The following is a 19,530-nucleotide window of genomic DNA, read 5'->3' on the forward strand; positions in this document are numbered from 1 at the left end:
CTTAACCTGGCAGGATTATTTTATAATTTAGCGAATACTTATTGATCTATCCCATGGACCAGGCATGGTCCTAGGTGGTGCAAATCCAACAGTGAACCAAAGGAACAACAACCTGGCCTCTTGGAGCTTATATTCCAAGAGTCAGATGACAACCAAAATAAGCAAACTCTATAGTGATTTGTTAGAGCAAATTCTATAGTGATTTGTTAGTGTTAAGTGGATAAAAGAAAGAACGGTAAGGGGAAGGGGGAAGCAGGATCTTGGGGGGATGGAGTGATGTGGTTTGTGGTTTTAAATAGGATGATCAGATTAGGCATCACTGAAAAAAAAAATGATGTTGTGGGAAACAGTCAAGTTAGGTGAGAGAGTAATCCATGTTCACAAGGAGGAACATTCTAGGCAGAGGCGTGCCATAGCTGGTGGGAAGAGAATGAGGGAGAAATTAGTAGGATTTGAGATCTTGTAAACTGTGGGCAGGACAAAGCATGTCAAATCTTTCCAACACTGGAAAAGACTCACTTTCACTCTGGGTGAGAGAAGGAGCTCCTAGAGGGTTTTGAGGAATTAGGTAATCTATCTGACTTACAGTACAAAAAGAATCACTCTGACTGTAGAACTGAGAATAATCAGTAAAAGGCCATTATGTAATTTGTTATCTGTTACTACTAGATAACAAATTATACCAAAGCTTGGTGGCTTGAAACAAGAGTATTATCTCTCCAATTCTGGAATTGGGCAGTTCTTTGGCCAGACTTGCCTGACTTCACTCACATGGTTACATCCCCCTGCTCATTCAAGTGGGGGCTGGACTTGAGGAAATGGTTGGGCCTCTCTCTTTCCGTGTGGTCTTTCATCCACTAGGAGGCCAGACAAGGTTTTCTTTTATGGAGGTGGCATCCTTTCAACAAGGCAAGCCCCAATTCACAAGTACATATCATGCCTTTACTTGTGTGACATTTGCTTCTGTCCCATTGGCCAAATCCAGTCTCAAGGGCACTACCAGAGTCAGTGTGGGAGCACTACAGAAGGCTACAGACACATAACAGGTAGTGTAGTTGATCAGCCCCGGAGGCCAAAATCACAGAGATCTGGGAAGCTCTACAACAATCCAGGAAAGAAATTGCCATGGAGAGCGCCAGAGGGATAACACTGGAGGTTTTCAGATTCTGATTCTGGTCTGAGGGATGACCAGATTTTTATTCTCCCTAAGTCACTAGGATAAGGCTATTAGGTTCCAGGGATTGGTGATGTTCTTATTATGCATGAGATGATATCACAATAAGGTAAATAAGGTCAGGGATAGGGTTTTTTTTTTTTTATTGCTAATAATTATCCAATGAGTTTTCTGAACAATTTTAAACTTCGTAATTCACTTAGTGCTGTGACTGTACATGGCACCCTGTCAATATCGTCATCAACTCATATTTATTGAGCATTGTCCGAGGGCATGGTATCGCACTTGCAGTCACAGAGGTGAACTGCATTAATTCTTCCAGTACATGTGGAAGCAGTGAGGGGTTTGTGGCCTCAGTCTATTAGTTGGTGCCCCAGCAGCCTCCAGAAAAGCATTCAGCTTCCAGATTATGATTCCTTATTTTCTTGGACTCGATTTAGCTTTAGCAGAATCTGGCTACATAGGGAAAATATGCAGAATCCTCTGTCTTTATGAATATGCTAATGTTTTTTTTAATGAGTCTTGTTATCAGCAACTGGGACATACTAGTCCCATTTAGTGGATGGAGAAGTGGAGGCAGAGAGTGGTTAAATGATTTGGCCAAGGTCACGTACTGAGATGGTGGCAGGTCTGGGATTGAAATACGTACTTTTTCATTGCATAACACTGCCTCTCAGTGGTGCATATTACTACCGTTTCTCTCTCACACTAATACAGTCATGAAAATTCCACCTAAAAAGATTTAACTGTCATCTGTGTCCTTCCAGGGAGTATATGACACACTGTTCTTTGACATCTGCATCGTCTAATCACTGGAAAAGTGGTTTGTTTGTTTGTGTTGGTTTTTTTTAAGCCCCTTATTATAGGGGATTTGTCAGCTGTTAAAATCAACACTTTTTTGTGTTAGTTAAATTCTCATCAGAAAGATGCTGTTGCTTTCAGAGCGCATCTAGAGCTTTAGGAACCAGCACATAAAATAAACTATTTAATTGAGATTCCCTACTTTCATTTTATTCTGGAAATGGTTATTCAATGGCAATTGTCTTTTTGATTGATCATTCTTTCGGAGGTTCTACCTTTTTTTTTTTTTTCCATGAACGAGTTAAATATGGAGCTAAGAAAGGCCGTGAGTGGATGGGGGCAGTTTTAATGCAGAATTTTCTTGTGAATCTCGGAAGTAGCACCATTAGATGTCATGCACTCCAAGATGCACTTGAGTGTACACCCTCCAGAATGTCTGTTTGTTGTAATTCCATCGCATTACATATTTTAGTGCATATCTCTTCCTCGCAGCTTCCAGAGCTTTTCAGATATTCAGCAACAGAAATTCACTGTTTTATCCTGGATTTTACAAACAGCAACCAGATTATTGTAAAACAGAACTATCTGATAAGTAAGGTTGTGAATTGCTTTTGTGATTGTCATGGGTAAGACTATTGGAGAAACTGGCAAACAGTGCAGTACACTGGTTACTGTAAAAATCAAGCCTGTAACTGTGAACGTGTTTTTCTGATGAATACATTCAAGGCTGTGATCATTGTGCAACTTCTGGTTGGATGCCTTCAAATGTTCCGTATTGAAAAACATCAGTAACAAGAACCAAATAGTCCACCAAAGCCTGTATTCAACTCAACGGAGAGGAACATGAATTCTTACTTAGAGTTTCATTGAGGCCAACTCTATTCGGTCCACCATGGGAAGCAGAGGTTTGAGGTTCCCTCTTGACTTGCTTTCCATTTTTGCTTTATGATTAGGTGGCTGCTACTTCGGTTTTCACTTAAGTCGGGGGAGGCGTTCAGATCACTACACAAAACAGAAATGGAACACAGACGAGATGATTTCTGTTCAGCAGACAAAAACCAAAATGTCAGAACAATGGTAATTAATGTAAGCAATTTTATAAGCAAAATAATTTGTTTTAATTGGCTAAATAAGATCTGATATAATTATAATATTCGGTAAACTGATTTCAGAAAACTATATCACCATCCTTTAATCATATTATATATTCACTGCAATTTTGAAAACAGACATGAAGATGAACCTGAATTATCTCTTCTTTACAAGTTAGAAGGATACATTAAGGGCTTTTTTGAAACGTTAGGGATTATGCCTTTTTTTTTTTTTGGAGTTTTTTTTTTTGTTTTGTTTTGTTTTTGAAAAACAGTAATTTCTGGACAATTCCAGTATCTTGAGTCTCCATCAATCACAGATAAAAGCACTATGAGGGTGAAAAATCTTCCCTAAGGAAGTTCCATTTGTCCAAGGAGTAAGGCTTATGAGGGTAAAGGGTCTTCCCCAGTGTTCTTTCCCATCATAATCCCCTAAGGAAGAACAAACTTCCCAGAATAGGTAAGTGTATAATTGCGGTTGGAATGACCTGACAGGTGAGACCCAATGGCGTTGAGAAACCTTCTGTCTAAGGATTAGTTGTTGGTGGGTCAACACAAGCTGACTTCAAACTAATGTGTAAATGATTGAGGAAAAATGATATCCTTCAAGGGGACAGTTGCTAATTATTCCTACTGTAAGGATCTCAGTTTGTTGGAATGAGTTAATTTTGACACTAATTTAAACACTGGTTGACTCTGAACATTTGCTCAAGTAAATAATGAATAGCCCTCATACTATCTAAGGAGTGACAAAGCTACAGAAAATTCCTATGCATCTTTGCCCCTAGTCTAGCGGTATTCTAACAACACTTTTCTAAAGGCCAGAGACTGTGTTATAAGCCCTTTCACATAATTTCTGAATGTTAGAATTTTATACCTATCAATATGTTCAGTGCAAACACCAAATAAGCACACACACACACACACACACACACACACACACACACACATGCATACCCTATGTACAAGATTGTAGTCAAAGAAATAGCAATATGTGTTATATTCCTTCTTAAAAAGTAAAGACGTTTCCTACAACCTTTTGGAAACTTAAAATTGATGTGAGGAAATAAGAGTGACCTGCAGATATTAGAAGAATAACAGTTCACCAACAGTATGAGATATCCAAAGGCAGGACGAGATTAATTTGGAAAATTATATGTAATAAAATGTTCCAGGCAATGGGTTCTTTGAAATTCAAGAAAAGAGCATTTACCATGAACTAATGTAATTTAGAAAGGATTCTTCGAGGATGAGGAATTTTTATATTGAACAAAGGGTAGCATACATTTAACAAAACAAATTTCATAAGAAATAACAGATGGACGTAACAAAATATAAAATATATGTGGATGTATATAAACCAGTTGGGTAGGATTTTTTTTTTTAAGTCACTAGAAATAGGTGGATATAGGCAAAATTGAAGGATGACTATTCACTCATTCATTATCAAATATATATCTATTGAGCACCCACTATATGCTAGGCGCTGTTCTGGATACTAGGAATATAGCAGTGAACAACAACATATCTGACTTCATGAAGTTTATGTGAATATCAAAAGACTGTTACAAGACAACGAGAATTTGATACCATTGATTATCCTGTTTGGGGCACACAGGGCATTTCTCTTGCTTTTCACTTGTGCATAGGCAGGCAGGGACCAAAAATATGTATGTGCGCACATATGTGTATTTGTGTGTGTATACATGAATTCATGTGTATCTCTTTTAAATATAAATATATGTATATATATTTATATTAATAAACACATTCAACTTGTTAAATATTCAAAGACATTGTTTATCACCATGTACGTCAAAAAACATGTATTGGTTGGCTGAATATTTTATATTATTTCAGGTGCTTTAGCATTGTATAGAGTTAGCTAGAAGGAAAACAAATGAGAATATAATTATTGCATTTACTTAAAAAGAAAGAATTAAAGGTGACTGAACAGCATGGTTATGTGAGTGGTTATTTCTGCTTTTCTGTGTAACCTTAAATAGACGACTTTCAGCTAATAACCTATACTTTTCCATGCATGGGATGGGGGGCCTGAGGGGCCTATCCTCAGACTATAAATGGCAAGGATGAGGAACGAAATCAAATTGATGAGTATCACTTTCTTACAGCTTGTGTGTGTGTGTGTGTGTGTGTGTGTGTGTAGAACGTCATTCGTTTCTATCTGCATGCCTCATTCATATGTAATGTTTATCTTTTCTATTATTTTGTATAATTATGAATTTTTTCATAGAAAGGATGATGATACCATTTCCTCAAACAACAGAGTCACTGAATTTAAATATGGTTAAAAACTTTAATCCCCATGAGCACAGATGATCAAGCAGTCAACAAACATATACCGCGTAGGCAAGCTACTTTGTTTAAAGACTTACGGGAGATACTAAAGATACGGAGATGCTTTAAACATGAATATTGCTTTCTTTTAGTCTGTAATGTAATTGGAAAAATAGGGCATAAACCTGAAAATCCAGGTAATAAACCAGATACAATATAGGCTAAGTTGTAAATGATCAGGTGGATAAAAGCAGCTAGGAGGTTGAAAGACTAGGGTCTATATCCTGGCTCTGCCATTTGTTCCTTGTGTGACGTTGGCTAAATTAATTCTGCTAAACCTCAATTTCTTCCTCCCCAAAATGGTTCTAATAGCAGCCATTTGGTGTGTTGTCATGACATTCAGAAATTAGAGGCAATGAATAAATCTTGGTCGTTTAATAAGCATTTATGTTATTCCTAAATATTCTTTTTTATTATTACAGAATATTTTTTATTGTGTAGGTGCTGGCTGTATACTAGCTATTATGCTAATTGCTTTACATTCATAGCTAATTAAGTTAAGTCATCGCAGTATTTTTCAGATGAGGAGAGAGAAGGCGAACAAGGGAAGGGACCTCATCGATGTCCCACAACTAGGAAGCAAATTTTCAGGGTTAGGAGTTAGCCTTAGGAACAACTTAAAGCAGAGCTTCTACTTACCCATACCGTCTTTCCTGGAGCATTTGAGTAGCTACTTTGATTAAAGCAATTTCACCATTGTAAACTTCAGGAGGCCAAGCAAGTCTTTGGGGCTGACAGGTAATTTGTCCTGAGCGCTGAGCGTGGGTAAAGAGATGGATAAAGAGTTAAATGTGTTCTGATGAAGGAGAAGGGACTATTCTAAAAAGAGCAAGGAATGCGCCTGAGGCTCTGGGAGGGCCGGTGAGATCCAGCTAGAGGAGCCCCCAGATTCCCCGGAGGAGGTGGAGGGGTTGGTGTCAAAATGCAGAAGTTACTGTAATATGAGGGGGAAAACATCTGCACTTTGTTCTCTAAGGAATTGTGAACCTTGGGTGATTTTTTTTTTTCTTGTAAATACTAATATTCATTTAGAATGAAAGAAGTCACAAATTACAAATCCGAAAAGGCCCGTCATTACAAATATTACAATGGCCAGGAAAGCAACACAATCGTTTTAGGATCAGCCTGCTCCACCTCTAGGGTTGTTTCCCCTACAGTGTTTGCTGCCTGCTCTTTGTTTCTTCAGATGGTAATGGCTTTCCCTATCATTTTTTTAACCTTTGATGGGTTTTAAGCTGATACCTAAGATAATGAAATAAAACAGACTTTCAATTGCCCAATCAATAAGTATTGGGAATGGATGTCAGTCAGAGTGGCATTTTAAGAAGGTTATTCTGGCTTGCGAAGGATAAATTGGAGAAGAAAAGAAAACCTCTCAAAATGGTCATTTTCAATAGCCGTGTCATGACAGTTGGGAGAAGTGTCACCACTAACAAAGTACTAATAGTCAAGTATTGGTTCGCCGAAGATTAGCTGCTTTCTCCATGAGAGCAGATTCAAGGTCATTCCTAGAATAACGTCGCCCTCCTTTACTTAAATTCCAAGTGCTTTCTTGCAAGAGGGAAAGGCTCAGGTGTCACAATTTAGTTCGGTCTTTGGCAGGACCCTAGGAGTGTCCCCAGAGGAGAGTGAGTGCTGCGTTTCATCAGCTTCCATGTGTCTCAGGATGGGGACGCCTGGGGAAGTGCTGCATTAAAGGGTGATTGCTACGGTCCAGGCCAAAGTGCCCAGACTGAAAATATCCTACAAGTCTAGAAAGGAAATAACAACTTTAAGAGATGGGTTGGGTGGGTGGTATTTGAGAGTTCCTGATGATTGAATGATGAGAAAGGATGGAAAGAAAGCGCTCTGGGTGACTGTTAGACTTCCGCTCCTCACGCCGGTGAGGAAATGGAAGAACTACCGCTTGCTTTGAGAAGCGGGGTCATGAGTTTCCTTGTCCAACTTGTTGAGGTTGTTAAGTGTATTATCCAAGCAGGAGGACCCAGAAAACAGTTTGACTAACTAGAATTTACAGGGAAGATCGAGGGGGAGGAAGTCTTTGTGAGTCGGCTATTGTCTATCTTAGCTATTAAAAATAAAAAAATCCCTTGGGAGGATTTTGTAATAGGGGGTAATATGTATGAAGTGCTCGCTGTGTGCTAGAACTCACAACAGCACATGCAATATTTTTTCCTAATGACAGCCCTGTGAGGCAGGTATCATCAGGACACCCACTTGAAGATAAAAGAGCCACAGAAAAGCAAAATAACTTGGTCAAGGTCACACAGCAAGGTGGTGTAGAGCTGGGGATTCAATCCCAGGCAGCCTGGTTCCCAAAACAGCCCTCAACCACCACATACTCCACAATATAAACACATGAACATAAAGCTGTCCCACAGAGAAATGTCTTGTAAAAAGTCACATTCCATTAAGAAATGTTACATGATTGGGGCCACCTTTGGCGCCCTGCACAGCCCTCTTCACGGAAGAGATCTGAAGAATAAATCACGTATATCAAACTACAAGTGATGTCCACTCAGGGTACCTACCTCCTCACTAGGAAGCGGTAAAAATAAGCAACAACACTGACAGCCATTTATAGCTTTTTAAAAAAATCTTTTTATCACCTTGATTTGTTTTTATGTTTCCTCGACTAATGTCTCGCTGATCCTGGTCAATAAGCCCCAGGCCCCTCCCTGCTTTTATTGCCCTGAAACAGTTGTATTCTTGTAAGAGAGTCTTTATTTTTATTGGCAGAAAATTCTCAGTCTACTTACTCCCTTGTATAAAGTTAATTTTAACTATAGAACCTGTATCAATAATGTCATTTAAAGGAGGCTGCTTCCAATACACTCTGTGAAATGTCTGCAGAGAATTTCGGATTTATCAGGGCACACTTCCCTCGCTACTCGCTGGCCCTGCAGCTTCCTTCCTCTTCTACATCTGAGCATTCTCTGTTCTCTGGCCAGCTGCCTTCTGCTCAGCCCCTGTGTGTTCTCCATTCTCTGCTCTGCCTTAATGATAAGGAGGGTTTCATCTTGATCACAGTGCAAGGAGGGAGGGTGGGGGACTGTGAACTTCTTTATTTGGGTCCAAGCTGAAAACATATCCTCTGATTGGCAAACCACAAAAATTATAACACTTCGAGTTTCATATGAGCAAGCAGTCAGTCCCTCTTGGGATAGAGTGCTGTGACCAGGGCGGAGGTCTTTTTCCTGGACCGGTTGGTTCTCACTCTGTATCTGGCCGCTGACACGGGATCTCCACAACGCAAGAAGCCTCGGGTCCATGGCTGTACTGGTGGGATGCGCAATAGTTGACGTGAAATGACTGAGTTTTTACTTTTATTTTTTCCGGAAGAATAACTGCTGTAAGTAGGACACATGGGACTTATTTTCCATTATTAGAATTGCTTAATTTCAAAAATATGGCCAGTCGAAAGCTTGGGTGTCTCCTCTTCCTGCTGGATTACTACCACGTTAGTTCAGGTTACCATGGAAAGCCAGCAATTATTTTCACCAATAACTTAACTTATACCAAACACTTGACCTTGGAATCGGTAATTTACATCCTTAGAAGAGAGGTCACTTAGGGAATTTAACTGTGTAATCCTAGCCCCCATGTGGCAGAAGATGAGTAGAAATGGAACAAAGCTGGTAAAACACCATTTGAAACAATTTGATTTAGGAAATCATTTTTCGACTTTATTTTTAAAATGGAACCTACTTTAAAATGGTACAGGGAGGCAGAAGGATGCAGCAAAAGTCTATGGAAATAGTGACTCAAAAACTCGGTTCCAGGACTCAAGAAGGCAAGCCTGTTGTCACATTTGGAGGGAAACCAGAAAGAATTTAGGTTTTCACTTTCCTAATAGCTTCTTTTCCCCCACCTTTCCTTCAAACATCTTGTGCTCTGTTTTATTTTGCCCTTATTAATAAAAACTAAGAGAGAGAAGCCGCCTTTCAAACTTTAACCCGGAAACCGAGGTTTTGCAAGTACTAATATTTTGGTGTGGGCTTCTTCTCTTAAAGACAATTATCAAGACGAAGCATTTGTTTCTTCTTTTGTTTACCCATGGCAGTTTGTCAGCAGTTATGATAAGTAGAGTTCCATCTGCCAGTAAAACTACGTTGCAAATTGCCATAGAAATTAGCAGCTTTCATTTTTGCCTACATAAATAAATATGCGAAATAAATTGCACATAAATGCATCCTAAAAAATCACAGGTACACCGCACAGTTAAATGCCAATCAGACAAAACCAGAGACACATTGCGATTATCTCAGTTTTCAAACCTGGAAGATACACGAATGTGTTTCTAAATGAGAGAGGCAGTGTATCATGCTCGCTGAGATAAAAACAGAAGCTGCCAGACACTGCACTGTGGCTTTATTCTCAGAATCCTTTGCCTGAAACCCGCTCTATCTTTTCTCCGTGTTCTCCCCTCTCTCCCCCCCTCTGTCTGTCTCTCTCTCTCTCTGTGTCTCTCTCTCCTTCTCTCCCTCTCTCTCCCTTCTTTCCCTCTCTCCCTCTCTCCTCACTGTCTTTTCCCTCGCTCATTGTTCTCTCTCTCCTCCTGCCTTTGATGCACATACGTTGTCACATTCCATTGACTCTCTCCTCTTCTCTGTTCTTACACTCAAGCCTAGCGGTGCTTTCGCCAGGCAGCGGCAGCCTCTCCTGCGAGTTTTAGTCATGTGTGCAGCTCAGTTTGATCGAGCGTTCCTTTTCTGCCTTTTCACTCTTACAAAAGATTAAAAGGTGGCGTCACATTGCTCCCCTGTTCCTTCCCGCAGGAGGGACTTAAAAGGGACAACAAAAACTAATCACTTTCAATAAGCATTTTCTTGCTAGGGAAAACTAAAAAAAAAAAAGAAAGAAAGAAAGAAAGAAAAGGGAGAGAGAGAGAGGGAAAAAAAAAAAAAAAAAAGGCAGGGGGGTGGATTTAGCGGTGTAATTGGAGACCGGTGGTGAGGATTGGGGCGAGCTAGAGATGTTGCACGCTGCTAACAAGGGAAGGAAGCCTTCAGCTGAGACAGGTAAGAGCGCCCATCGGAGGGTTTGACTGAGTGGCTTAGTTAAAACTCTGTTTTCACCGTTTTGTAATTGAGAAAGGCATCCGCAGCAGAAGCCGATTTTTCAGTCGGCTTCCTTTTGTTTAACATAGAAAGTACCTGTATTAATTTTGATGAATTAGAGCATGCAGCAAATTCAATTGAAAATAGATTTGTATAGTAAATGCATTTATACTGAATGATTTCTCCTCCGTTTTATTTAAGGAGAGAGATGAGAAAGATGATTTTGATCCGAATAGCACTTTGCATTATGTTAAATTCTAAACAGCTAACGGAGAAAAATAATAATCCAATCGATCCTGTTTTTGAACTCTGGGACTTAAAGCCTGGGAGAGAGCTGGCATTTGGAATTTTTCTTCTAACTGAACTTCTGATGTGTTATAATAATTTTTCACTAGAGGTTTAAGCAAGGGTAGAGTTTATTTAAGTCTAGTTGCTGGGGTGTGTTTGGTGTGGATCTTGTCAGTGAAGCTGGAGGTCCGTAACCGGTATCAGGTGGATGTTTCATAAATGGAGATTGAGTGTTGTCCCAAATGAAATATGAAGTTAAAACATCAGGTTAGGGCATGTTTTAGAAAGGGATCCAGTAAATAATTAGGATAACTGAATTACGACAGTTTGAGAAGGGAGTTAACTCTGGAGGTGCTGTTTGGTAAGCCTTCCTGGCTTTGAGCAGCTCAATAATGAAGGGGGCTAATTATCAGGCTCAAGTTGGAACTTTGCATTAGGACCCTAAATATAGAATGCATGTGGATGTTCGCCGTAGGTGGCTTTTAGGAAGCTATCCCTTTTGTACGCTATGAATGAGAGTTGTGGATTATATTTGATGGCATTTCTCCTTTAAAGAGCTTTGGGATGAAGCTTAAAAGGCTCACATCTATTTTAACATTGAACAAACACAAAATGCAATATACTGTGGTCTCCCGGTGCCTGATTTTTATTGCTGCTGCTGTTGTTTTAAGGTTTTGATAATTTGTTTTTAACCTCGGTCTTCGTTGGTTTTGTGTTCACTGCCTCTGCTGCTAAAATATATTGCTGGCATGAATGAACTGAGATTTGGGGATGCAAAACAAAAAACAACAACAAAAACAAAACAAAACAAAGCAAAAACACAAAGAAAAGAAAAAAAGAAAAAGAAAAAAAAACCAAACCCTAACTAATTAACCAGAGTTTTTATTTAAGGATATCAGAAATCCAAATTGTATCCAGGTTTGTTATCTAGGATGTTACCTAAAATGTTGGAAGTAATTTTTAGGTAATTTTGGGGGGATGGAAAAATCTGAATATTAAAAGTACAAAATTCTGTTGAAAGAATGCTTCTCTGGAATGAGATATAGAAAGGTGACTTTAATGCCTCCACAAGGTTTGGTCCTGGAAAGAGCTGCTGTACTGTTTGGCACCGTTGAGTCCAACAACCATGAACGAGAGGATATTTTATGTATTTATTTCATGATAAGATTTTTTTTTTTTCTTCCCGACTTTCCAAACTGGACTTGCTCTACCATACCTTGTGTTTGCCAGACCCTCTCCTGGCATTCTGTGGGTGCGGCACGTGAATCCAATTTTATGAGTGTACGTGAGGAGCTGCTGAATTTTGGGGAGTGGGGTCTCATCAGACTTCATCATGGAGAGATAGCCAGCGGAAGTTCTGACGGAAGACCCCTTCAGACAGGTGTGGGGCAACTTCATATCTCCATCATGGTGAAAAGAGCAGAGAAAGATGTGGACAGAGGCAGAAGGAACTGCGATAGCATGTTGATGGAGTCATGCTGGTGGTACCCTAGTGAGTTTTTAAAATCACATCACCTGCAGTTTTCTTTCTTCAACTTAAGAAACTTTGCAGAATCTCGAAGTAGTTCCTCTCAGATTCAGTCCGTGTCTCGACATTGCTTTCTCTCATAAAATCTTTTCTCTGACTCTCGCTTCACCCAACTCCCCAGTGTTAGGCTGCCGCTGATAATGATGGTTGTTTCCTAAAGAAGTGACAAGTGTTGAGAAGATGGGCCAGGAGAAAGAGGTTGTCTGCATCGCATGTGTGTTTTAATTTTGTTTATGAAAATGACTTCTTCAAGGTGAGGAGATGATAAATTCGAAGTTGCTGCTTGGCTCTCTGTGTCAGCGAACCACTGCCCTTCTGCCCTTCTCCTAGACGGCTCAGTAGAGCTAATGTGGGCAGAAATAATTCGGTTGTAAAACTGGGTGATAGTGCAGCATGCACTTTTTAAGCAGATGGTAACCAAAACTATCCTTACTCAAACTATCTGATTCATATAAATAGCATTTTTCTGGCTTTTCCAGTAGATGTTGCTGGAGAGCAAAGAAAAGATTTTTTTTTTTTTTTACAGGAAAAAAAGAAATGCAGTAGACTTATAAAAGCCAACAGAAAAGATCCTTCTCCCCAAACTCCGCTGATAGCATTTTGCATAATCTGCTAATTAATGAATTACATTGAATCATTACCTTTTATGATGTTCTATAGAAAGCTATTAAAACTTGAGTTAGATTTTAAAATGATGGGATTGTTCTCTTTAGTCCCTATATATAATGTCTGTTTGCTGTTTTCCGTTTTTAAAAAATCAAGTTAACAGCACATTACTATTCAGAACATTTCATCCCTGAATGCTAAAACCCTTTAACATGCAAATATGATGTCAGAGGAAGAACTGAAATAGAATACTCTGAGAAGAGTAATGATCAAACGCATTATAAAAATATGCACCAGTTGCCAACATGTAATGAAATATTAAGAAATTAAAAGCATGCAACCTCTAAAGTAATAGAATTTCATTGCTCTGAGACTGTTTTCCCACTGAATATTAAGTGCTTAATAGATCTATCCGTAAAAAAAACAATCGAAAACCTACATGGTTTGTCACTGAAGTTCTTTCATTATATGATTTTGAAAAATTAGCCCAATAGGATTTTCCTCAGACTAGGAAATGTAATTAACATTGGATATTAAGTGCCAGATTTCCAAAGCAAAAGCCACGAAGCTTGATGGAGAAAATAGGAATGCAGAGAGCAAGCATCAGCACTACAAGCTGAGGAGACCCACGCTGGAACTACTCTGCTTGTAATCACTCTGATAAAATGACAAAGATGTCCCAGAGGAGCCTGGGATTCTAGTACCCAGACATGAACTGATGCAATTTCAGGCAACCAATGACCTCTATCTGTGGGAATATTTATTTTTGGAAATGATCGATTAACTGATTTCAATTGTCAAAGAGAAGTGTATGTATTTTTTTTCCCCCAGCGCATGGGGGCCTTGGATATTACAAAAGCACATTCACATAGGACAAGGGTACAAGCTATGTGGTAGAGCTTTCGGTTTTTCTTACCTTCACCAGTCTGAGCTCTTTTTTGGTGGATTTTCCCCTCTTCATTGAAGCCCTTCTTTGTCAGGTTTCATTCCTGAGGTATAGAATGCTCCAGAGGTTGTTTTGATTTAGCACCCATCCGTTTCTCTTTTCTGGGAGAAAAAAAGCTTATCTTTAGAAGACATGCGTGTCCACTACTCCTATTTTGTAATTAGCACTATAAGTCCAGTGGGTAAGAATGGTCCTTTTTTTTTTTTTTTTTTTTTTTTTTTGCTCTGATTCCAATACATTTTTGTGCTTGACCTATAGTAGTTTTGTTTTGTTTTTTTTTCTGTCTTTAAGAAAACCTTTACAATTTGATAGGAGATTTTAGTTTCTCTTTCCGGTGTGTTTGCTTTTCACTTTTGGTATTCTCTGTTTTCATTATAGCTCTTGAGCACTGACTATGCCCCAAACACCCTGACTTAAATGTACCAAATGATACCTCACACAACAACAGCAAATGTCTTTCTTCTCTATGAGAACCTTAGGAAGGACAAAGGATGGGAACCATGCCTGGAGAACTGCCTAGTGGGTTAAAATGTACCCAGTTCTAATACCTTCCTTAAGAGAACAGAACAGAACAGAAAAGGTCACTGCAGGTTAAGGAGATCCTGAGGGTGGAAGCTTTTAAGTTAGGAGTGAAAGGTGAAGATACAAAATCATCTTGATGAGCAGAGTGAGGGGTCATATGGGATGTAATACCAGCAAGAATGGGTGATGCCAATATGATTGAGAGCCTTGAGTGGCAGGTCAAGGTATTCAAGAGCCACTGAAAAGATGAGATCTGGAATCTTCTGGAAGGGTTCCTTTGGAAAGAGAATGGGGAAGGAGTGGAATAGTGGGTCCATACCATCCCCCTGCCCACCAGACAGACACTGTAATACCTATCTAGGGCCATCTGCTCTTCTATTATGTTGTGGACTTGAGAGAGCTATTGTTACTAGTGGGATAATGCCTTACTCTGTCAGTATGTTGGTGAAAAAACAGTGAGAACCCCTTGTCTAGAGGCCAGAAACCAGGGGCTAATCTATTGCATTAGCCTAGACCTAGGTGGTAAGGTTGAGAAACACTGTCAAGGGGAGGGAGAATGACTCTGAGAAACACCTTCCTATTATAATTATTGCAATTTCTTGTATGTACTGTAGATGTCATGGCCTCATTAGGCAGGGATTTTGTGTCTATGCATTTGTTTTCACAAGAAAAAACCTTCACCATTTGTCAGAGATGAGACCTGTAATTTAGAAGGTGTGATATTCTCTGCATACTATTTGGATATAATCAATTAATGTTATGTTCATTTCCTGTTTTCTGACATTGTTTAGGATGGATTTTTATGATCCTTTAAGGGTTTTCATCTCTCTGAGAACATATATGCTGTATTTGTTGAAATTAATTACCTCTCTGAATTGCCCATCTGTCAGCTACTTTCTATAAACCTTGACTAACTTACCTTGAACTCTTAGATGTATAGTGTATTTGACTGACTAAGCTGTGGAGACTCCCAAACTGTATAATGAAAGTTTATATGTTAACATTTAAGATGTTTTCTTGCACGCAATAGACTTCATAATGAGAAGGAGCAGAAATAATTATTAGCATAGTTAAGTAAGTGGAGTGCCACCCTTTTTCTCAGAAATTGATTTAACCAGAGACTATTTAGGTGAACAGGGTTACCAACATCACCTTGGAACCAAGCTATAGATGATTGCCTTGCCTTGTCCTCCAACCACTTTAATCTAATTTGTTCCATTTACTTCTCTAAGCTTTTTATCTTCCCACCATTTTAATACCATCAGAAATGGGGGCTGCCCATGACATTCACACTTGACATTATCAAACACAAAAGGCATCACTCTTGCACTTGACTGCATTACAATGCAAGGGAAAAAAATAGATCCCAAAGGCTTAGAAATTATTGTTTCATACCTTGAATGTAGGTGGGGTTTTTTTTTCCTCCCCTGTTTCCTCCAGCCTGCCTCATTTGACTGTCTTTGCTTCTGTGGGTTTTCAAAGAGTTCTGAAAACCCTGGAAAAATCGGTCCTCATGAATCTATAACATACACACCATTATGTTCACTGGAGGGATGCAAATTAATACAATGGAAATTTACAACTCTATTATTAACTATTATTTGCTAGGCATCAACCACATTTTGATGCAGTACCGAAGTTGAGCCTTGCACTTGAACTGTGTTATCACCGTTGACTTCAGTTCTTCTGACAGACAGCTGTGGCCAAACCTTTTCCTGACTCACACATCTGTGGTCATTGCAGTAATTCCATTATTGCTGCATAGACCTGAAATCTGTTGAATCTGTAGCAGTCCTGAGTCTGTCTACCCATGAAATCTTTGTGTGTGTGTTAGGGTCGGGGGAGGGATTCTTAAAGTTAATATAGATTTACTTATACCTCCCTTTGCTTACTATTCTGAACTTCCTATCAAAAACAATTCCCTCCCTCCCTGGCATATATAGGACAACATTTGTGAGTTGGACAAATAGTGTTATCAGATTGTCGTGAATAGCTTCAGTAGTATGACATCATGCATCGGGATTGCGTGTGCTGTAAAGCTCTGTAAAACAGCCAGCTACATGGTATCCTACAGGTTTAATATACTTCTGCAGCCTTGTACTTGGGAAGGATTTCTGTAATTGGAGACAATCTAGAAAGGAGAACTTTTTAAGCCATTGGAGGCCGAAATACAAGTTTTTGAAAAATGTGACTTCATAGGCTTGAAACTGAATGGATTACAAATTTCTCTTAACTGGACAGAATCATAATTGCATATATAGTACAGTCCTGATTCTCCAGGGTTTGAATTTCCAGCATGGGGATTATCCAGATTTCTTCTCTGACTCCCGTGTCTTTTCTCTAACTACCTGACGTGAATCATTTCTCTAATCATTGGCACCTCTGCTAATGGTAGGGAAGGGCATATTTGAGCAGCAAAATCCAAACCAGTAAATTATCTTTCAGAAGACCTAATTATGTAAAAAGTCTGAGTGGCTAGATTTTTAAAGCTATTCATTAAAATTTAAATTCACTAAAATTTGAAACTATTCACTGACTAAATTTCAATTTTGGTGCCCCTCTTTCTACTTACATATTTACTGTAGGTGTTCATATATCAATATTTTACCGTCATTGTAAGAGGCAAAAAGTAAACCAACCTCCCTGAATGATGTCAAGTAATTGGTTTCATTGTTCTGGTTTATATCTTCCCCCCTCACCTGCCATCCAGACCAACTATCATTTTGAATTAACTAGTTGGATATTGTACCTAGCTGGCACTTTATCAGGCCACTTAGGGCAAGCCAGTGTACCTTGTGCAGGTTGTCAGGGTTCTGACTAGCATTTTCCTCTAGTAGTAAGTGCAAACATGGATTATTGGTGCCCAAACCCCACTGAGCTAATCTCCAACACCATTTCTAGCCCTTTTCCATCATCAGCTCACTGCCAGTCTGTCCTTGATAAACTATTTATATTTAGAATTTGCCCCCTTGGAGGTCTTCAAAGTCCCAGAGGACTTTAAAGACTTTAAAGCCTCTTAGATACCAGAACTAGGCTGAAATGGTGAAAGTGGTACTGGAAGTGTAGCTGGCTTTTCCAGAGAGTTTGGCATTCCCAGCCACTTTCCAAGTTTACAGAACAGGGCGCAGGATTCTACCTACTGAAAACTGCTACAGAATCCAAATTTGATTTCCTCTCCTTTGTGTATACATCAGTTGTAGCTTGGACGTTTTAAAAACCTTGTGGTCATATCTGCCACTTTGCAACAATGTCTTGGCAAATAATTGACTCTGTCTCATACTATCCTTATTTGACAAACATGTCTGTAAATAATTGGTTGCTCCATAAGGTGCCTAATCTAACTTCATAAGATGTTTCTGTTTCTAAATCTATTATGTTAACATAATGTAAGTAATAAGATACATGCCATGTAATAGAGTTAACACAAATATAATGAAGGGCAAAAAATGTTACAACTGTCTTGATACTAAAAATATTAACACTAGATTAAAATTGACTATATTAGAATTGGGGTTTTTAAATGCCAAGGTGTGGTTGACGTTGTAGTGTAATGGCCATAGATTCCTACCCCTATTTTATTTTTTTCCACCCATATTTTATTTTATTTTATTATTTTTTTTAAAGATTTTATTTATTTATTTGACAGAGAGAAATCACAAGTAGATGGAGAGGCAGGCAGAGAGAGAGAGAGAGGGAAGCAGGCTCCCTGCTGAGCAGAGAGCCCCATGCGGGACTCGATCCCAGGACCCTGAGATCATGACCTGAGCCGAAGGCAGCGGCTTAACCCACTGAGCCACCCAGGCGCCCACCACCCATATTTTAAATGAGAATTTAAATTGCAGCACTCAGTATGCAGTACAGAGAACAGAAAACTTCAATGACTACTAGAAAAACAATTGATAAATCTAGTCATGAGTTCTGTATGTATAGGAGGTCCCTCATCATTTTTTTATTTGTGCACATTTATGGGCATATGTATCTATACATACATGCATACATATATGTTTCCTCTCCCTATATATGTCCAAACTTCTATCTATCTCTGTCTCTGTATCAGTACATATATCAATATCTTTATCTACTACATCAACATTCAGAGGTAGAGGGAGAAGGGTATATTCTAGTAAGAAACAGTGCAACTATATGCCTGGTAAGATAATGCATTTTCTCCAACTAACCTTGTTCATTTCCCACAACCTGACATTCATTGTGCTAGGTAGCAGGGATGCCAAGGCGAACCAGACATAACTCTTAAGGAGTTCATGATCTAGTCCTCAATTAGAAATTATTTTAATGTTGAATGTTTCACTCGGGACTATGTTTAACAATTGGAAACACAGAGGAAAAAAAATTCAAGGCTAACCAAGCCATCTGAGCTCTCACTAGGTACGTCTAAATTTGACATCCTTTGTGCCTTGGTCAGGAAGAAGCCTGGAAAAGAAATACAGTAAGTGTGATTTGGGGGAAGAATATCCTCACATAAAGTGATCTAGTCTCAACTAGAAAGAAGTTTGGCTTTATGGAAAAGCCTGACCAGTGTGCCTGAATTCTGTATTACTCCTTACTGTTGGCAAGACACAAAGCAAAGATAGGGTTAGTTTGTTTGAAATTCACTTTTCGATGAGTCCTATACAAGTGAGGACACAGGGAAAATGCTATCTACATGCTTATTATTACACATGTACACCTAAGGGTCTTGTTTGAAAATGTATGCAAATAATATGTGCATATTTTTCTACAGTGAAATGGGCTTATGCAGTTAAGATCCCTTTATTCTCAGTCTTTATGGCATTTATGATGTATATGCTCTATGTGTTTATAACCACATATTGTATGTGATTTATAGACATGCACATATAGTCTCTAGAGGTCAGTAGAATATAAGAAATGGGCAAACATTCACATCTAGATGAGACTTTGAGATCCTAGGGACCATTTTTCAAATGGCAAAATGATAATAGTCTACTAATGACATTAAGAACTAAAATCATTAATCAGTGTTAACAAAAAAGTCATGTCATTCTTGTTCCTGAAATGAATCTAATCTATTTGTTTTAAGCAAATTTCAGATAAATGAACATTCACACGGCAAGAACCTTGACAGAAACTCAAGTTATAATTACTTCCCAATGGTTTATTATGAGACTTTGATTCCT

General features: G+C 38.9%; 1 protein-coding gene across 6 annotated transcripts in view; it reads left to right on the forward strand.

Annotated features, from left to right (window-relative positions):
• The first annotated feature begins 10,321 nt into the window (after positions 1-10,321).
• Positions 10,322-19,530, forward strand: part of TENM2 (teneurin transmembrane protein 2) — a 662,844-nt gene continuing 653,635 nt past the window's right edge. For 5 of the 6 annotated variants that reach the window (XM_059174241.1, XM_059174242.1, XM_059174243.1 and 2 more), the window contains exon 1: positions 10,322-10,445. In XM_059174241.1, coding sequence (XP_059030224.1) covers positions 10,400-10,445 — 46 coding nt within the window. In that variant the 5' untranslated portion in view covers positions 10,322-10,399. The remainder of the gene's footprint in view (positions 10,446-19,530) is intronic. The other variant, XM_059174245.1, reaches the window with a different exon arrangement.

The sequence above is a fragment of the Mustela lutreola genome, chromosome 5, assembly GCF_030435805.1.
Source record: "Mustela lutreola isolate mMusLut2 chromosome 5, mMusLut2.pri, whole genome shotgun sequence".
Lineage (NCBI taxonomy): Eukaryota > Metazoa > Chordata > Mammalia > Carnivora > Mustelidae > Mustela > Mustela lutreola.